The sequence below is a fragment of the Ambystoma mexicanum genome, chromosome 8 (genome assembly GCF_040938575.1).
Source record: "Ambystoma mexicanum isolate Mex_15411 chromosome 8, UKY_AmexF1_1, whole genome shotgun sequence".
Taxonomy (NCBI): Eukaryota; Metazoa; Chordata; class Amphibia; order Caudata; family Ambystomatidae; genus Ambystoma; species Ambystoma mexicanum.
This window is the reverse complement of record NC_090929.1, coordinates 593,552,209-593,566,860: the sequence shown is the minus strand read 5'-3', so window position 1 is coordinate 593,566,860 and position 14,652 is coordinate 593,552,209. Positions and strand designations below refer to the sequence as shown.

Here is a 14,652-nt window from a genome sequence, read left to right as displayed (position 1 = left end):
ATGTCACAATATTCAATTTTTAGTTACTTTTAAACTCTTCATTATTTAGTTTAGTTAAACTTTTCTACAGTACTTCCCCCACAAAAGGGTTTGGAGCACTTTACAAAGTTCAAAATATTTTCAGAACAGGATAGGAAGATTTACAAAGACAAAGGAGAGCAGGGGAGGTGGTCCACCTAGATTAGGTTTGAGGAAAGATGTGAGTTTTGAGACTTTTGCAGAAGGTGATGATGGTGTGGTTCAGATGTGGGATGGGAGTGAATTGCAATCTTTGGTTGCCCATTGTGTTTTTGTGTGCATGTGAGCTTGTAGAGGGCAATGTGTAGGAGGTTTTGCTTGCATCTCTGGTGTTTGTGTGTGTCATGGGTTTCAGCTTGTTGTCAAGGTCGGAGGGGTGGAGTTCTGAGTGGGACAAGATATCGTAGTACATGTGATGGCTGCATGCTGGTGAAAGTGGATGTTCTGGTTGCTAAGAGTATGCCTGAGGAATTATTCAATATAAAGGATTAAAAGGGGGAGATGGGTTCAGGGAAGCTCTTTGTGGTTCACCATATTGGGTGGGATTTGATCTATAGGGCGCATGGAGATGAAGTGTGTGATGCCAGCAAGGAAGTACCAATCTGGGTTCAGACCCAGATGTACCACGGAGACGGAAACCATATAGGTGATCGACGATGCTCTCAAAATCCTTGACACCAGCCACCCTGCCTCCTCATTCTACTTGACCTCACAGCCGCTTTCAACACAGAAGACTACCAGGTACTCAAGGACAACCTAAATTGGTGCATCGGGATCAGCGACCTTGTCCTACGCTGGTTCAAGTGCTACCTCACCTACTGTCAGCAGTTTGTTCAGATGGACTGCTCTAGATCACCAATGCTATCTGTCAGCTGTGGAGTCCCACAGGGTTCCATCCTCTCCCCAGTGATCTTCAATCCAATCTATAGATGAAGCCGCTGTGAGCCCTCCTAGCCACACACAACATCCACATCCACCAATACACTGATGACACATAGCTAAACATCAAGATCGACTCCATCGAGGAGATCCAGAGGCTCAAAACCTGCCTCTCGCTGATCCAGTCTTGGATGTCCAATGCATACTTGAAGTTCAACCCCTCCAAGAACGAATTGCTACTCTTCACCAACAACAGTGAACACCCAGAGGTACAGACCTGGCTATCAACCATGAACCCTGATGGCTCCACACCTAAACTCACCTCCATCATAAGTTCCTTGCGTTCCACATTCCCAAATACATCTCCTTCAAGACACACCTAGCTAAGAAAAAACAGGCTGCTTGGAATCAGCTCTGCCTCCTGCGGAAAGTCAATCTCGCCCTCCCTCTGGACAGCGTTAGATCCACTCTTTAAGCACTGGTCCTATCCCTCCTCGATGGGGCTATTCCCTCCTTTAAAGGCTTCCTGTCGTCCTCCATTGGGCCCCTGAGAAGTGCCCTAGATGCAGTTGCACGCCATATCAACGGTCTATGCAGATACAACCACATCACCCGGGGCCTCATCAACCTTCACCGGCTCCCACTGCATGCATGAATCTCCTTCAAGTCTTGCTGCATCATCCATAAGGCATTCGCACTGAAGTCACCCAGCTACCTCATGAAGAAACTCAGCATCTCTGGTGTACAACGCACCACCAGAAGAAAGAACACGTGTAGACTTGAAATCCAATTATGCAAAAAGCAAAGGACGTGAAAGCAAGACTTCTCTGCCTACACTCCAAGACTATGGAACATCCTCCCTGTCATGATCAGACTCACCCCCACGCAACTACAATTCAGAAAAGAACTCCAAACCCACTGCTTCAAGTAGTCTCTCCTCCTCAACACCTAGGCCATCACATTGGTCCTGGCATCACCTGACTCACTAAACACCAACCACCCCACTCCTCCCCGGCTGTACAGTTGTACCCCTCCACTTTGCCCTTCTGTATCTCACCCCTGCTGTATATCTGTTCTGTTGTTACCTCTGAGAAGCACTGTATTATGCATTTGTTCTGTTGTATAGCTCTGTAAAGTGCTCTGTTGTGTATCTGTATTGTTGTGTACCTCTGTAAAGCGCTCCTTTGCTTCTCGAAGCTAGGTCTGCACGCTATGATTACCTTAATGATAATAGTTATAATAATTCAAGTAGAAAAAAACATTAAGAAGAGTGTCTGAGAGTTTCATCTGTAGGATAGGATTCTTAGGAAGATAGTGAGGTCGATAACATTGATGGCTGCAGAGAGGGCTGTTTGACCAAATAATGTATCAGGTTCACGAAAAGAGAACAAAGGACATCACACATATCACAGTAAGGCAAGATGATTTACCAGAAAGAGCAGAAATCAGCATAGTATCTGGTCTTTAAGGGTACGTGATTAGCAAAAGTGTACATTATATCAGCTGAGAAGCGCTATGTAAAGATTGAACTGTATTTTGATACGTATGCCCTCATTCCAACCCAGGCGTTAAGGGTTTAACGGCGCCGTCGGCGCCGTTAACCCTTAACGCCTGATTTCCACCTTAACGCCTGCTTTTAGCAGGCGTTAAGTACCAAGGCGCTAAGCGTCCTTGGCGCTAATTACGGCACCGTAATTTACAGTGCCGTAATTAGCGCCTTCCCCACTCCCATTATGCCCTATGGGGCAAAAATGGGAATGAGGAAGATTAAATGGGGATTGGAGATTTACCGCCCCACTCACCTTGGAATGGGGCGGTAAATCCGCCATCCACCATGGTGTAAACAGAGTTTACACCATGGTGGTAAAGTAGGGAACTTACCACCTGGGTTGGAATGAGGGCCTTAGAAATAACAAACAAGTTATAGATATATTCAATTGTTTATGGGTGTGTGTGTGTGTTATAAACATTAGAGAGAATATTACAGACAGGTCCATTCTTCTTCTTGTAAACATGCTGCCTCTGTTTGTATGAAATGGGAATGACTTCCCCAGCAAAAGGTTTGGGGACGACCTTTGGTTTTGACATTATATAAATAAAGCAGATTTTTAACTCTTATAAAGACTGTTTCTTGCCCCAGAATTGTCAGGTGAGATTGTGAACTGTGGGTATTCCTTTAGAGGATGTGCTTTAGTGGAATAAAATAGCTATTCACAAAAAGAAAATCTAACAATATTTATGGTCTTTAATGGAGGAAAAGAGGCAATTGGGCTCAATATTAGAGCAAAACGGTTGGAAAAATACATTATGCAGAAGAAATACATGTTTTTTTGGAAGCAAAGATCTAGAGCAGGGGGCCTCATTACACGGTATGCGGTAAGGGATTACCGGCACCGGTAAGGTCATATGTCAACAATCATGACTTGGTTATGTTGATCAAAGAGTTATGACTGGTAATGAAAATATAGTGAAACATCTTTGCCTATCAAAGTTCAAAGTTTATTGACTGCAGGGAAGGTAACCATGGCTGCGTGCTTCATATTTCAGCAAACACATACAATATGGAAACACTCCTTGTAATTTTTGTGCATACGTTGGACAATTAAATGCAGTTTGTACCTCTTTTTCCTTTTGGAAGTGTATGCTTTTGATAATGTACTATATGGATTTTGATGGATTCTTATCAACATAAACTGAATTATAATGATGACAGTTAAACTACTGGTTTTCGAGGTGGAACCGGTTCATTGTTTTTGCATAGATTTATGCTTGATTAAAGGAATGTTGCAAGTTTATAGTGCATCATTATTGACAGTGGTGCCAGTTAACAATTTCACGTATTTGCCATCACCTGATTTATGAGCCTGAACTATGGGTGAATACATCCGCGAACAGTACAAGACCATAACTAGCATTAGAGACCAGATGAAAAGTGAACAATGCAATTAGTGTTCTAAAACTCACCACCCACCCCTTAGCTCATCTCGCTTTATTTTTGTATTTAGTTTTTTATTGGGATTCATAAAGCACTTTGGCAATGCACTGCACAACAACTTACATAATATGGTCCACAAGCAATGCAATAATTAGAGAGACAGTAACTGGTGTCAATGAGAAATTAGAGTGATGAAGAAGAGGTAAGAAGATAAGCTTTTAGACAAGAGTGAAAGATTTGGCGGGAAGCGGATGGGTGGGGGCGGGGGCATCCATAGTTTAGGGATGAGCAGAGAAAAGGGTAGGAAACGAGAGGGGCCACAGGAAGGCTCAGGAGAAGTTAGGAGGTGGAGATGCTGTTACCAAGAGGTTGAGATGGAGTGTAAGAAGAGTTGAGAACAGCAAGATAAGGTGGAGCTAGGCCATGATAACACTTGAAGACAATGGAGAGAAAACAGAAACAAAGCCAGGAGTCAAAGGAAAGAAGAGAAAGGCTCAGTATAGATGGGGTAACGGACGATTGTAGGGACAGAGAAAAAAGAAGACAAAATGCAGAGTTATAGACTACGACAGAAGGCCCATAAGAAGGATCGAGCAGTAATCGAGGTGGGAGAAAATACTAGAGGTGATGAAAAGTTTTGTAACATGGAAAGATAGAAAAGGATGGAAATTGTATAAGTGAAATCGACAGATATGGGCAGTGGAAGAAATATGACAAGATGACAGTGAGGAGTCAAAAGGTACGCTGAGATTGCGAGTGAAACACAAAGGGGAGACACAAGGACGGAAAGTAGAGGTTAGGGAGGAGATGGGGAGAATGTGAAGGGGAAGAGGAAGGAAAGTCAAAAACGTCAGTCTTAGAGGGTTCAAGACATACAAAGCAAGAGGACATCCAGGGTGGTACAGTGGGGAGACAGTCAGAGATCTTAGAGTGGAGGGAGTCCGAGAAGTATGCAAAAGAGAAGAAAATCTGGGTGTCATCCGCATAGAAATGAAATGATAGATTGAAGGACTCAATGAGTGAAAAGAGTGGAATGGTGTAGTTTTAGAAAAGCAATGGGACAAGCACCGAATCTTGTGGAACACCGTATGGAGAGAATGAGGAGAAGAGGTTTGGCCAGCTCAGGAAACAGAATAAGAGTGAATGGAGAGATAGGAATGGAACAAGTGCACAATGGGTGAGAACAGAGAGAAGTGTTGGGTGATTAACAGTGTGAAATGCAGCCGAAATGTCGAGCAAGATGAGTATAGATGAAGACTTATTATGACGAGAGAGAAGAAGGGAGTTAGTAACGTTAAGCAGAGCAGTTTCTGTGGAGTAACCAGGGTGGAAACCAGTTTGAGTCAAAGGCAGTAGAGAATGGAAATTGAGGAATGAGGAGATTTGGGAGTATACTGCTCTTTCTACAAGTTTGGAATGAAAGGGAAGCAAAGACATAGGTGGGAAGTTGGATGGTACGAAGGTTCAACTGACATGATATGATATGGTATTTATAACACGCTTATACACAAGTGTTTCAAGGCGTGACAAGGCAAGGGAGGGGAGACAAGGGAAGGACAAGACAACAATCTTACTAGGCTTAGTGACATTGAGATCGCACAAGTGCAGGGGAGAGGGAAGCAGAAAAGGGGAGGAGGAGAAGTGCAAGACACAGGATCAAACATCAAAGAACAAGTAGTGCGGCCAGCAGGTGGCAGTGCAAGGTTAGGTACAGAAAACACGTGTCTGATAAGTGCAGGTAGGGGGACTGTAAGGATGCAGATATAGACCCAAGTGCAGGGTTGCCAAGGAGGCAGTGCATGTGTGCAGCTGGGAGGGCAGGTACCTGGGCCCGTCGTTCAGAGGGTAGCCAGGCGACCAGTGGAGTATCAGACAGGAGATCAGCTGGGAAGTGGAAGAGAGAAGGCAGTAGCAAAGAGGAAAGTCTTGAGATCCTTCCGGAACCAGAGATGGTTCTGCTCAAGTTTCAGAGAGGCAGGGATGCCGTTCGAAAGGAAGGCACCAGACAAAGAGAGAGATCTGCACCCAACTCGTTGATGGTCTTTTGAGAATCGGAATGACAACAGCATGTTTACATGATGTGGGAAAGATTGCAGTGGACAGAAAGAGATTGGTAAGTAGGGTTAAGTAAGGAATGAGAGAGAGGTGGATAGAGAGAATGGCAAGGAAGGGATGCAGGTCAAGGGGGAAGTCATAGGGTGGGTGCGGGCAAGAAAGGAGGCTGTATAGAAGTCAGAAAGACTGCCAGTAAGAGGAAGAGCAGAGGAGAAGGATACACATAGAGAAGATACTGCGGAAGTAAAAAAGTCATCCAAGTCATAGGAAAAAAGACAAGATGCAATAGGAAGGCCAGGAGGATGGGGAGAGTGCATATGGTTTATGACCTGGCAAAGGCGGAGAGCATGGTGAGAAAGAGAGGACATTATTGAAGAAATGTAAAGTATTTTAGCATCGAGTAAAGCAGAATCATAGGAAGTGTGAGGCTCTCACAGAGCATCAAAGTCGGAGGGGTTATGTGTTTACTTCCAGCAGCAGTCAGCATGTCACAGGGAAGTATAAATATAGCAGAGAGAATGGGGGAGCCAAGGCTAAGGAGGTGTTTGAGACGTGATAAAGGGTCAAAGAGGGTGAGCACAGTAGAGGGTGGTAGAAAGAGAGCTGTGAAGGCAAGCAGAGACCAATCAGGAGAGAGAGAGTATAGAAATGAGCCTGCGTAGGAAGGTTTGAGTGGAAAGAGGAAAGAAAAGAAACAGGAGAAAAGGAGCATAGCTCCCAACAGAGAAATGAAGTAGCAATGGGAATAGAGGGTAAAGAAAAGGAGATCAAAAGAAGAAAATGATCAGATGAATAGACGGTTAAGAGGAAACAGGTGAATCAAGAGGAAGGGAGCAGGATATTAAGTCCAGTAAGGACCTGGAGATGTGAGAAGGGGGCAGACAAAGGAGTAAGAAAGAAAGAGCTAAGAAGGGTCAGGAGAGGTGAGGATAAGTGGGTTGATGTAAGATGAAGTTTAAAATCCCCTAGCAGAACGAAGGCTGTGGATGAAGGAAGGAGGGAGATAAGGAAAATATCTAGATCATCATAGAAAGAAGAAGAAGGGCCTGTTGAGTGGTAAATTGTAGGAAGTATCAGAGGGTACCGGTTAGAGAAAGCAGCAATATGATATGCACAAGAAGGATATGCAGAAAGATTGGTAGTAGTGGTAGATGTGTTCCAAGAGGAGTGAAAGAGAATGGCAGTGCCATCGCCCCGACCAGCTAATTGAGGGGTGTGGGAGAAGGAGAGCATAGCAGGAATAGAAGAGTTACAAGAAGTAAGCCAGGGTCTTATTATGAATACACCAAAAATTCCAGAAGCCAAGAGATATGCTCGGGAGCGGGAGGACGATATAGGAGGGTATATGACATTTTAAGAAGTCAGAGAACGGGATGGAGGGGGCGAGATAACGGAGAGAGCACTGCATTGTGACACTCTGGGAGATGTTGCATTTAAGGGAAGAGCATGGCATGTCACGTGACCAATCACATGACCGGCCATGTTGTTGGTGTGTTGGCAGCATCCCCTCATAGAATTACTTTAAGGTCAAACCCAGAATTAGGTGGCACAGTAAAAACAGGTAATTTTTTTACCATCCAAAAAAGTGGCAGTAAAGGAATTAATACCACATTTCTGACCGCACAGCTAAACTAGTGATGAGACCAAAAGCAAGTTAAGCATTTGGAGACCTATTCAATAACTGCAACTACATATGAACACATTAAGTGCCTGATTCACAGAGCCTTTTCCAATGGGATTGTGCCATAATAAAATGATGCTGTGAATCAGGCACTAACTGTCAAACCTCTATATCTAGGGATCCATTTCAACAGTCCCCAATCATCTTGACTAAATTTGTGTATGACGCTCCAGATGTTTAAATCACCCTCTAGAACACTGGTGCCAAGGGCGAGTATGCTTGTCATTTTTACATAGACTTGCATAATAGCCTGGCACTTAAGGGGCCTGTGAGGCTGGCATCCAAGGGGGCACGAGGCTCTTCCAAACAAGAGTCTGGTGACTGATTTTAATAATACAAATATACGGTGATATGGCATTTGTGGGGCGCACACTACAACTGAGAGAGACTGGAGGTACTTATTTACCGACCACTTATAAACAACCCTCCATTAGGCTATAGTTTGAACAAAAAACATTATGTTTAAAGGGTCACTTGCTTCCCCACTGTCCCTTCTTGGTTGTACCTCTTATATATGCTTTCTGATCATTATATTGTCATATATCACACCAGTTTGTATCAAAAATAGTCATTTATTATACTTTCTTTGAACACATTATGTAAAAAACACTTTTTAACAATTTCTCTTTTTTTTTTTATATGCAATTGTCAGATAGCTCCATACAATTCATTGACAAAACAAATATAGCGATGATTTTGTGGGGCGCAGCAACAATATTTGTTCTCAAGGGGAGGCCTGGCAACAACATTTTTACTCAACGAGGGACTGGGCATAAACATGTTTGATTGCCACTGCTCTAGGAGGTGTGCATACATGTTTGTAATAAGCTGAATAATTTACTGTGTGTTTACCAACATTCCATGGAAATAAATTACTGAATAATATACAAAAGCGAAGGGAACATTTCATGAATATGGACATTTTATATCCCTCCCTCCATGCAATCCCCATTCCATACCAAAAAAGAGAAAGAATAACTTTAGGAACTGTATTGAAATGTGAAATACATGGGGGAAGTTCTAGATAGAAGTGGCTGAATTTTGAATCAGACTTTACAGTATAAGCTCGTAGTCATAACATCGTTTCGGGTCTGCAGTGGATATACTAGAGAATAAGACATATACACCTTCATGTTCTTCGTTGGACAATAATGTTGATTTCAAGTAAAACATGGTTGCGTTATCCACGGACGTCTGAAATAACGATTCATTGCCAAGCTGTTCCGGCGCAGTCCCTCCTCCTGCCCCACCTCCCTCCCTCATTAATATTGACTGAACTGCCGTGTCATTGTGGAAGTTTGCTTGTTCTCTGCCAAATTGGGCAAATGACTCAAAACGGGGTCATTTGCAATGTCTGTTGTTCGAAACATATTCCACATAACCTCTGGCAAAAAACACATTTTTAAAAGTGCATGGGGATCTAATTACTATTATCTAAGTATGTATCAATTATTAATTGTAATGTTTTAATACATTTAATTGAAGCACCTAGAAATGTGTTTGGCGTATGCATTTGATAGTCAATGAGATACAGGACGACTATGGGGTGGGGAGAGCTGGGGCAGTTATTGAAAGCTTTTTATAAATTGTTGCAAAATAGTCATTCGGATTTGATGGAGCCCCTGTTTTAGAACCATGCAAGCTGTTGTGTTCATGAACACTGCATGGCCAATATCTATTCTTTGCTCTGTGTGCTTCCTCACACATTTCAGGACATACTCTTCAAGCTGTTGCTTTATGAGTCTTTAAGCTGCAGCTGCAGGTGTATTTCAGTTTTAAATGTCATGGGGTTATTTATCAATGTTAGACAAAAAAAACATGCAAAGTATACGGCAATCATATGCTATCAAACGTATGTGGCAAGTGTTTTATTTGCGGAAATAATTATGAATGTCAAGGTTAAGTCATTTAAATGAGGATCACCTCCTGTGTCACTTTTTTGTGAAAGGCTTATTAATAAGTAGGTTGTGAAGTTGGTGTCAGGTGATTTTATTATTTGTATTTATTTGAAGAACACTGATGCATAAAGATAACAACAAGCAGTGAGCCAATTTATGAGGGTGTAAGCAACTGTGGAGATATACAAGGAACAAAACGGACAGTAACAAAATGTATATAAGAATACAGGTGACTTCCAAAGGTAATATTAACCTAAGGGGGCAAGTGCTTCAAACTAAAGAGGGGTACTAATTAAATATACAAACGTGCATTATTAAGCGTCACTGGAGACAGCAGTGGGGTATTATTGTCTGCATTCACGTTGACAAGCAATCGCTACAATTAATTCACAAAGAAGGTACTCTGACTTACTCTTGACTTAAACCTGTAGAAGGCTACTCAATTCAAAAAGAGATTACTCTGAGTAATTCAGACATACATCTGCCTTAAACCTGGAGAGGGAAATTCGATTCGCCAAGAATTTGCTATGAGTAACGCTGGCTTGGTTTACTCCTGAATTATCGCCCCCCCGCCCCTACACCCTCTAGTCTTTCAAGATAGCACAGTCATAAGCACACTGTCACTATTTTCTGGTTTCGACTGAGCATTCAATAGAGAGATCATTCGCCACCAGTGTTAAAAAGTCACTAAGTAATATTGTGGAACTGAGTGATCATAGCGGAAAAATAGAGCGCGTATACTTACTCTTCCTTTGTCTCAGAGCTTTCACTTCTAGGGTGAAGAGAGAGAATCACAGAAGAAGAGGCACAGGGGGACACATCGCGGGCATGCAGTCCAGCAGCGGGACACAAAACAAGCAGTCATGCGGGCAAGAGCAGAGGAAAGGGGGGGAGAAGGCAGAGAAACGTTCGTGAAACGAGACAGGGGAAGTCACGCGGGAGTGGAATTTAGCAAAGGAAGAAAGAAGAGTAAGAAATAATTGTTAGTGAAAACATGGAAAATGAAGAAGGTAAGTTAATCATGCTCCATAAACACTTGAAGGAAAAATAGACTGTCCATACAAGGCACATGCATTTAGATGAGTTTTCCTTTATTTGCAGCAAATTACATATAATTAACAAACATTAATGCTTAAATCAACCTGTGAATGTGAACACCCAAACCTGTTACACAATGTATGTAGTTGTGATATGTGGCATGATATAGAGGGCTAAAAAAAATCAAAAAATCTTATATATGTTATGTTTGAACAAAAATAATTATCATTATTTTGATTACTTTCAACACAAGCCTAGGCCAACATAGTTTAATTCTTGCTGCTTATATTAATGCAAAAATAAATTGAATGTCTGTATGCACTGTCATTATGTTAAAGGCCATTCTTTTTTAAGGCGGTGTTAAAGGCTGCTGTGATGGTCTGACCCAAACAGTAATAGTAATGGCTTGGCTACCTCAGGCTGGTAGACCCTAGTGAAGCCAGGCCTTCAAGAAGAGTGTGGAGCTGGCCACTCTCAGCTTCCTTCAAATGCGAGTAGCACCCTGACATCATGTTGGCGGTGCTTTCAGTGACTTTATTATTGTGGCGAAATGGCATGGAGTGTGTGTGAGCCATTTGTTTACAAAAGTAAAGGAACTAAAACCAAGATGGACACCAAGAACATCAGACAAGGACTTCAAGTACACGTGTTCTTGATAGCTTTCCAAGAGAAGGTGTTCGCACGATTGGAGGCGGAAATACGTGTTCTTGATAGCCTTCCAAGAGAAGGTGTTAGCAAGACTGGAAGCGGAAATGGGGCAGCAGGTAAATGCTTTTATTTGTTTTACTTAGAAAACCTTGAGGGTTCCTTGTGGATCATGCAAACTGAGCGAGCTGCCTTGCTGCATCTGGTACACCAGGGGCTAGCCTGACATTATCATATTCAAAGTTTACCTGTGGCTATGTCGGGGAATGCAGGGAGGTGTTTAGAAATGAGTCCTGTTATTGGCGTGCTTTTTCTTACAAATGATACTCCTTAAAACACATGTTGTTTTATAGTGACAATGAAAAAGCATTAACAATTCACATGTACTTTGTTAAATGCTCAGAGGAAAAAAAAACAAAAATGAAAAAGAACAACATTCTTTTGATTGAAAATAAACGTGTCATTCCTACTCACTATTAAGATGCTCAATGATGTGCTTTAACTAAAAGGCCACTACTTCGATTAAACAAGCGTGAAATCAGCCCTACCGTATCTGTGTTCATTCAAATGAACAACTCACCATTTCTTTACCACTTGATGAGCTGATATCCAATGTCAATGGTGAGATCATTCATGGTGTAATGTGTTCTTTCACATGTGATGCTCCATGTGATGTCATGAATGATGCGTGGTGGTGGGAATTGTTAACTGATATGTTGCCTTATCCCCTTGCTCTATGGTCTACACTGCAACATTAACATTGATTTAAAAGCACTTTTCGAAGATAATATCAATGCTCCACCTACTTTAGTTCCAATCTTGACTTCCTTGCAAGAACTGGGCAGCAAGGAGAGGATGGAGCAGAGGTGGCTAGCAGCGCATATTAGGAATCTGCGTGCCTTGTACAGGTGGGTGCACAATGAGCCTGCCTTGTGTGTAGCAAATACGTCTTGCTCTTGCTTCCTCCACTTTCAGGCCATCCATTTCTTGCTCTCCCCCGCACCCAGCCGGTGGGTTGTGCACTGTGTCTTGTGTTTTTACTGTGTGGGCTGGTGTATGAGGGTGCTTGGTGAATACACGCTGGCACGTGCTCAGTGCCGTGTACAGAATAACAGAAGCCACATATCTTCACTTAAAGATGTCCTCTCCTTGGACCAGTGGACACCACATTGTCTTGAGGCTAGAGTGGGAGAGGTGAGCTGGAGAGAGGTAAGCGTGGGTGGAAGGGGAGGAGAGACGTTGTATCTTCTCTGTTATGGTGCAGCTCAAGGGGGTGTCTTACTGCCTGCTCTCCCTTCTGAATTACACCACTGTATGTGTACATGAAAAAGGGTAATGGAACGCCCCCATTACAATTTGAATGCACCTGTTACCTCTAATATCACAATTGTATGCTGCAGAGTGTCGTTGTGGATACTTAAGCGGTGTTATTGAGCATCTTGGCAGGTGGTCTCAAAAGAGTGAGGAAATAGAGCCTTACCACATACACCCCATTGTCCCATTTAGCCCCCTTTCCACCATTTTACAGACGTTTTTCCCCATGGCATTATTGGGGGCAGTGCAGTGTTGCAGGGTGAAGTAAGGTTAGGTGGAATTGGATAGACCAGTGTCTTAGCACTAAGGGAGGTGTGACAAATCTAGACAATATGTCCCTTGTCCCCAGGGGGGATCCACCCCCGTTGTGGTTAGGGAGGTGAGCTTGCTAAGCAAGACCATCCCTAGAGGTCTGGGAAAGCAAGACCTCACTGGGAGGAACTAGCTTCTATGGGACAAGGACTTCCATTCCTAAAAGCAACTCCCTAGGAGGAATACTGCATATAGGGATATAGAAGAATCTGATGTTCTGTTTTGCATCCAACAAATACTGGCATTGCTTTTATGTCTTTGGCTCATGTTAATACTGGCATTCCCTTGATCTCACAATTGACAAAAAGCAACATGTCCCTTTGAAGTACGGTGGAGAGAATAAAGGTACGAAGAACCTTGAAAGGAAGAAGAAGAATCCTACACAGAAGGGAGCCTCTGACCTACAGACATCCTGGAGGGATGGAGCTGCGCTACACCACACAGTCAGTGGGGAGAGACACGTAGAGAAGGCAGAGGCACCGGAAGGCCAGCACCAAGAAAGGCGATATAGCCAAGTAAGAGACGGGGATGGAAGGACCGTCTTACCTGGTGGCGTGACCACACTGCTGTGGTGGGTCGGCGACCCGGGATACCACGCTGAGGCTAGGACAGACCAGAGGGATAATTCCTCCACTTGGAACACGAAGATGGCAGAGACTGCCGAATTGGGCAGAAGAAGAGAAGGTGACAATTATGTGAGAAGGGTGAATGGCAACATCCCCGCTACAACGCCATCTAGTTTGAGCACATCCAAAGGCGCAGAAGGTACCAGGGTTGCCGAGGGTGGAGGGAGGTGAGTGGAAACAAACAGAGAGAAAGAAACTGACAAGGAGGGCTACAGGAGCCCTAGAAACCATAATATTGAATCTTGGCAAGAAGCACATATACAACCATAGAGGTTAATGAAACTTGAAAGCCAGAGAGTCCTCAGCAAATAAGTGACATTGGTAAAATAACAAGAAGAAGGGAACTTGGAAGCTTCAATCAAACGCTTCAAGATACAGAACCAATAGAGAGTAAGAGGTCAAGGTATGGAAAAGGAACAAGGGAAGCATTCCTCCACATAAATAAGTTAACACGTTTGATTTCTCTAGAAACTTGCTAAGGTGGGGGAAAGGAACAAGGGAAGCATTTCCCCACATAGAGAAGTTGACACCTAAGGTACAATGGGAACATTCCTCCATGTAAAGTACTAGAGACATTTGATTCATATAGAGGCTTGCAAGTCTATCTGAAGAGGCGAGGCTGACAGGTGAGCTGAGAACACTTCTTTTCTGAACTATTTTTGTATAATCTGAAAACCATCTCCAAAGAGATCTCCAAAGAGATCTCCAAAGGACATTAGGACACAGCCTAGGCTGAGAAGCTATTGCTTTGGTTTATATTGGTTTATGTTTTTTTTCCAGAGTGCTAGGGCCAGAAAGCGATTAGGTTTGTATGGACGAGGATCCTTAGCTTAGTTTTGTAGCTAGGCAAATCCCAATTGGCAGCAGTGATAGATAGGCATTTTCTTTTTAGTTCAATAAACACCCTTGAAATGTCATCCTTGAGCGCCACTTCTTCTGGTTCTCAACAGAACCTTGATCCCAAGAATTGTCTGAGCATGCAGAAGCCTGCAGAAATCTGCTGACTCCATTACTGACCTCAATCAAACTGGCTCCATGGCTAAAAGGAAGACGTTCCAGGGTCTCTTTGCGATGATGAGGTAAAGAAAAAAGAAGGTTGGGGGTACAAGAGGGGCTCGGACGGTATGCTGCTGGCTGGCCACAGTCAGCTCTTTATCATGACTGTCACAGAGAGGAAGTCTTACCAGACAGGAGTTGTTTTACAGCAATATCACAGGGCTGCAGAGTTTGTAGAGGTCATGGAAACCAAGG

General features: G+C 43.2%; 1 protein-coding gene across 8 annotated transcripts in view; it reads right to left on the bottom strand.

The window, feature by feature from the left end:
• ESPN (espin) overlaps positions 1–14,652 on the bottom strand; it is a 1,343,653-nt gene that overhangs the window by 274,514 nt on the left and 1,054,487 nt on the right. For 6 of the 8 annotated variants that reach the window (XM_069610300.1, XM_069610294.1, XM_069610296.1 and 3 more), the window contains one exon: positions 10,212–10,238. The exons of 1 other annotated variant lie outside the window; for it this stretch is intronic. In XM_069610300.1, the coding sequence (XP_069466401.1) occupies positions 10,212–10,238 (27 nt within the window). The remainder of the gene's footprint in view (positions 1–10,211; positions 10,239–14,652) is intronic. One more of the 8 variants, XM_069610295.1, reaches the window with a different exon arrangement.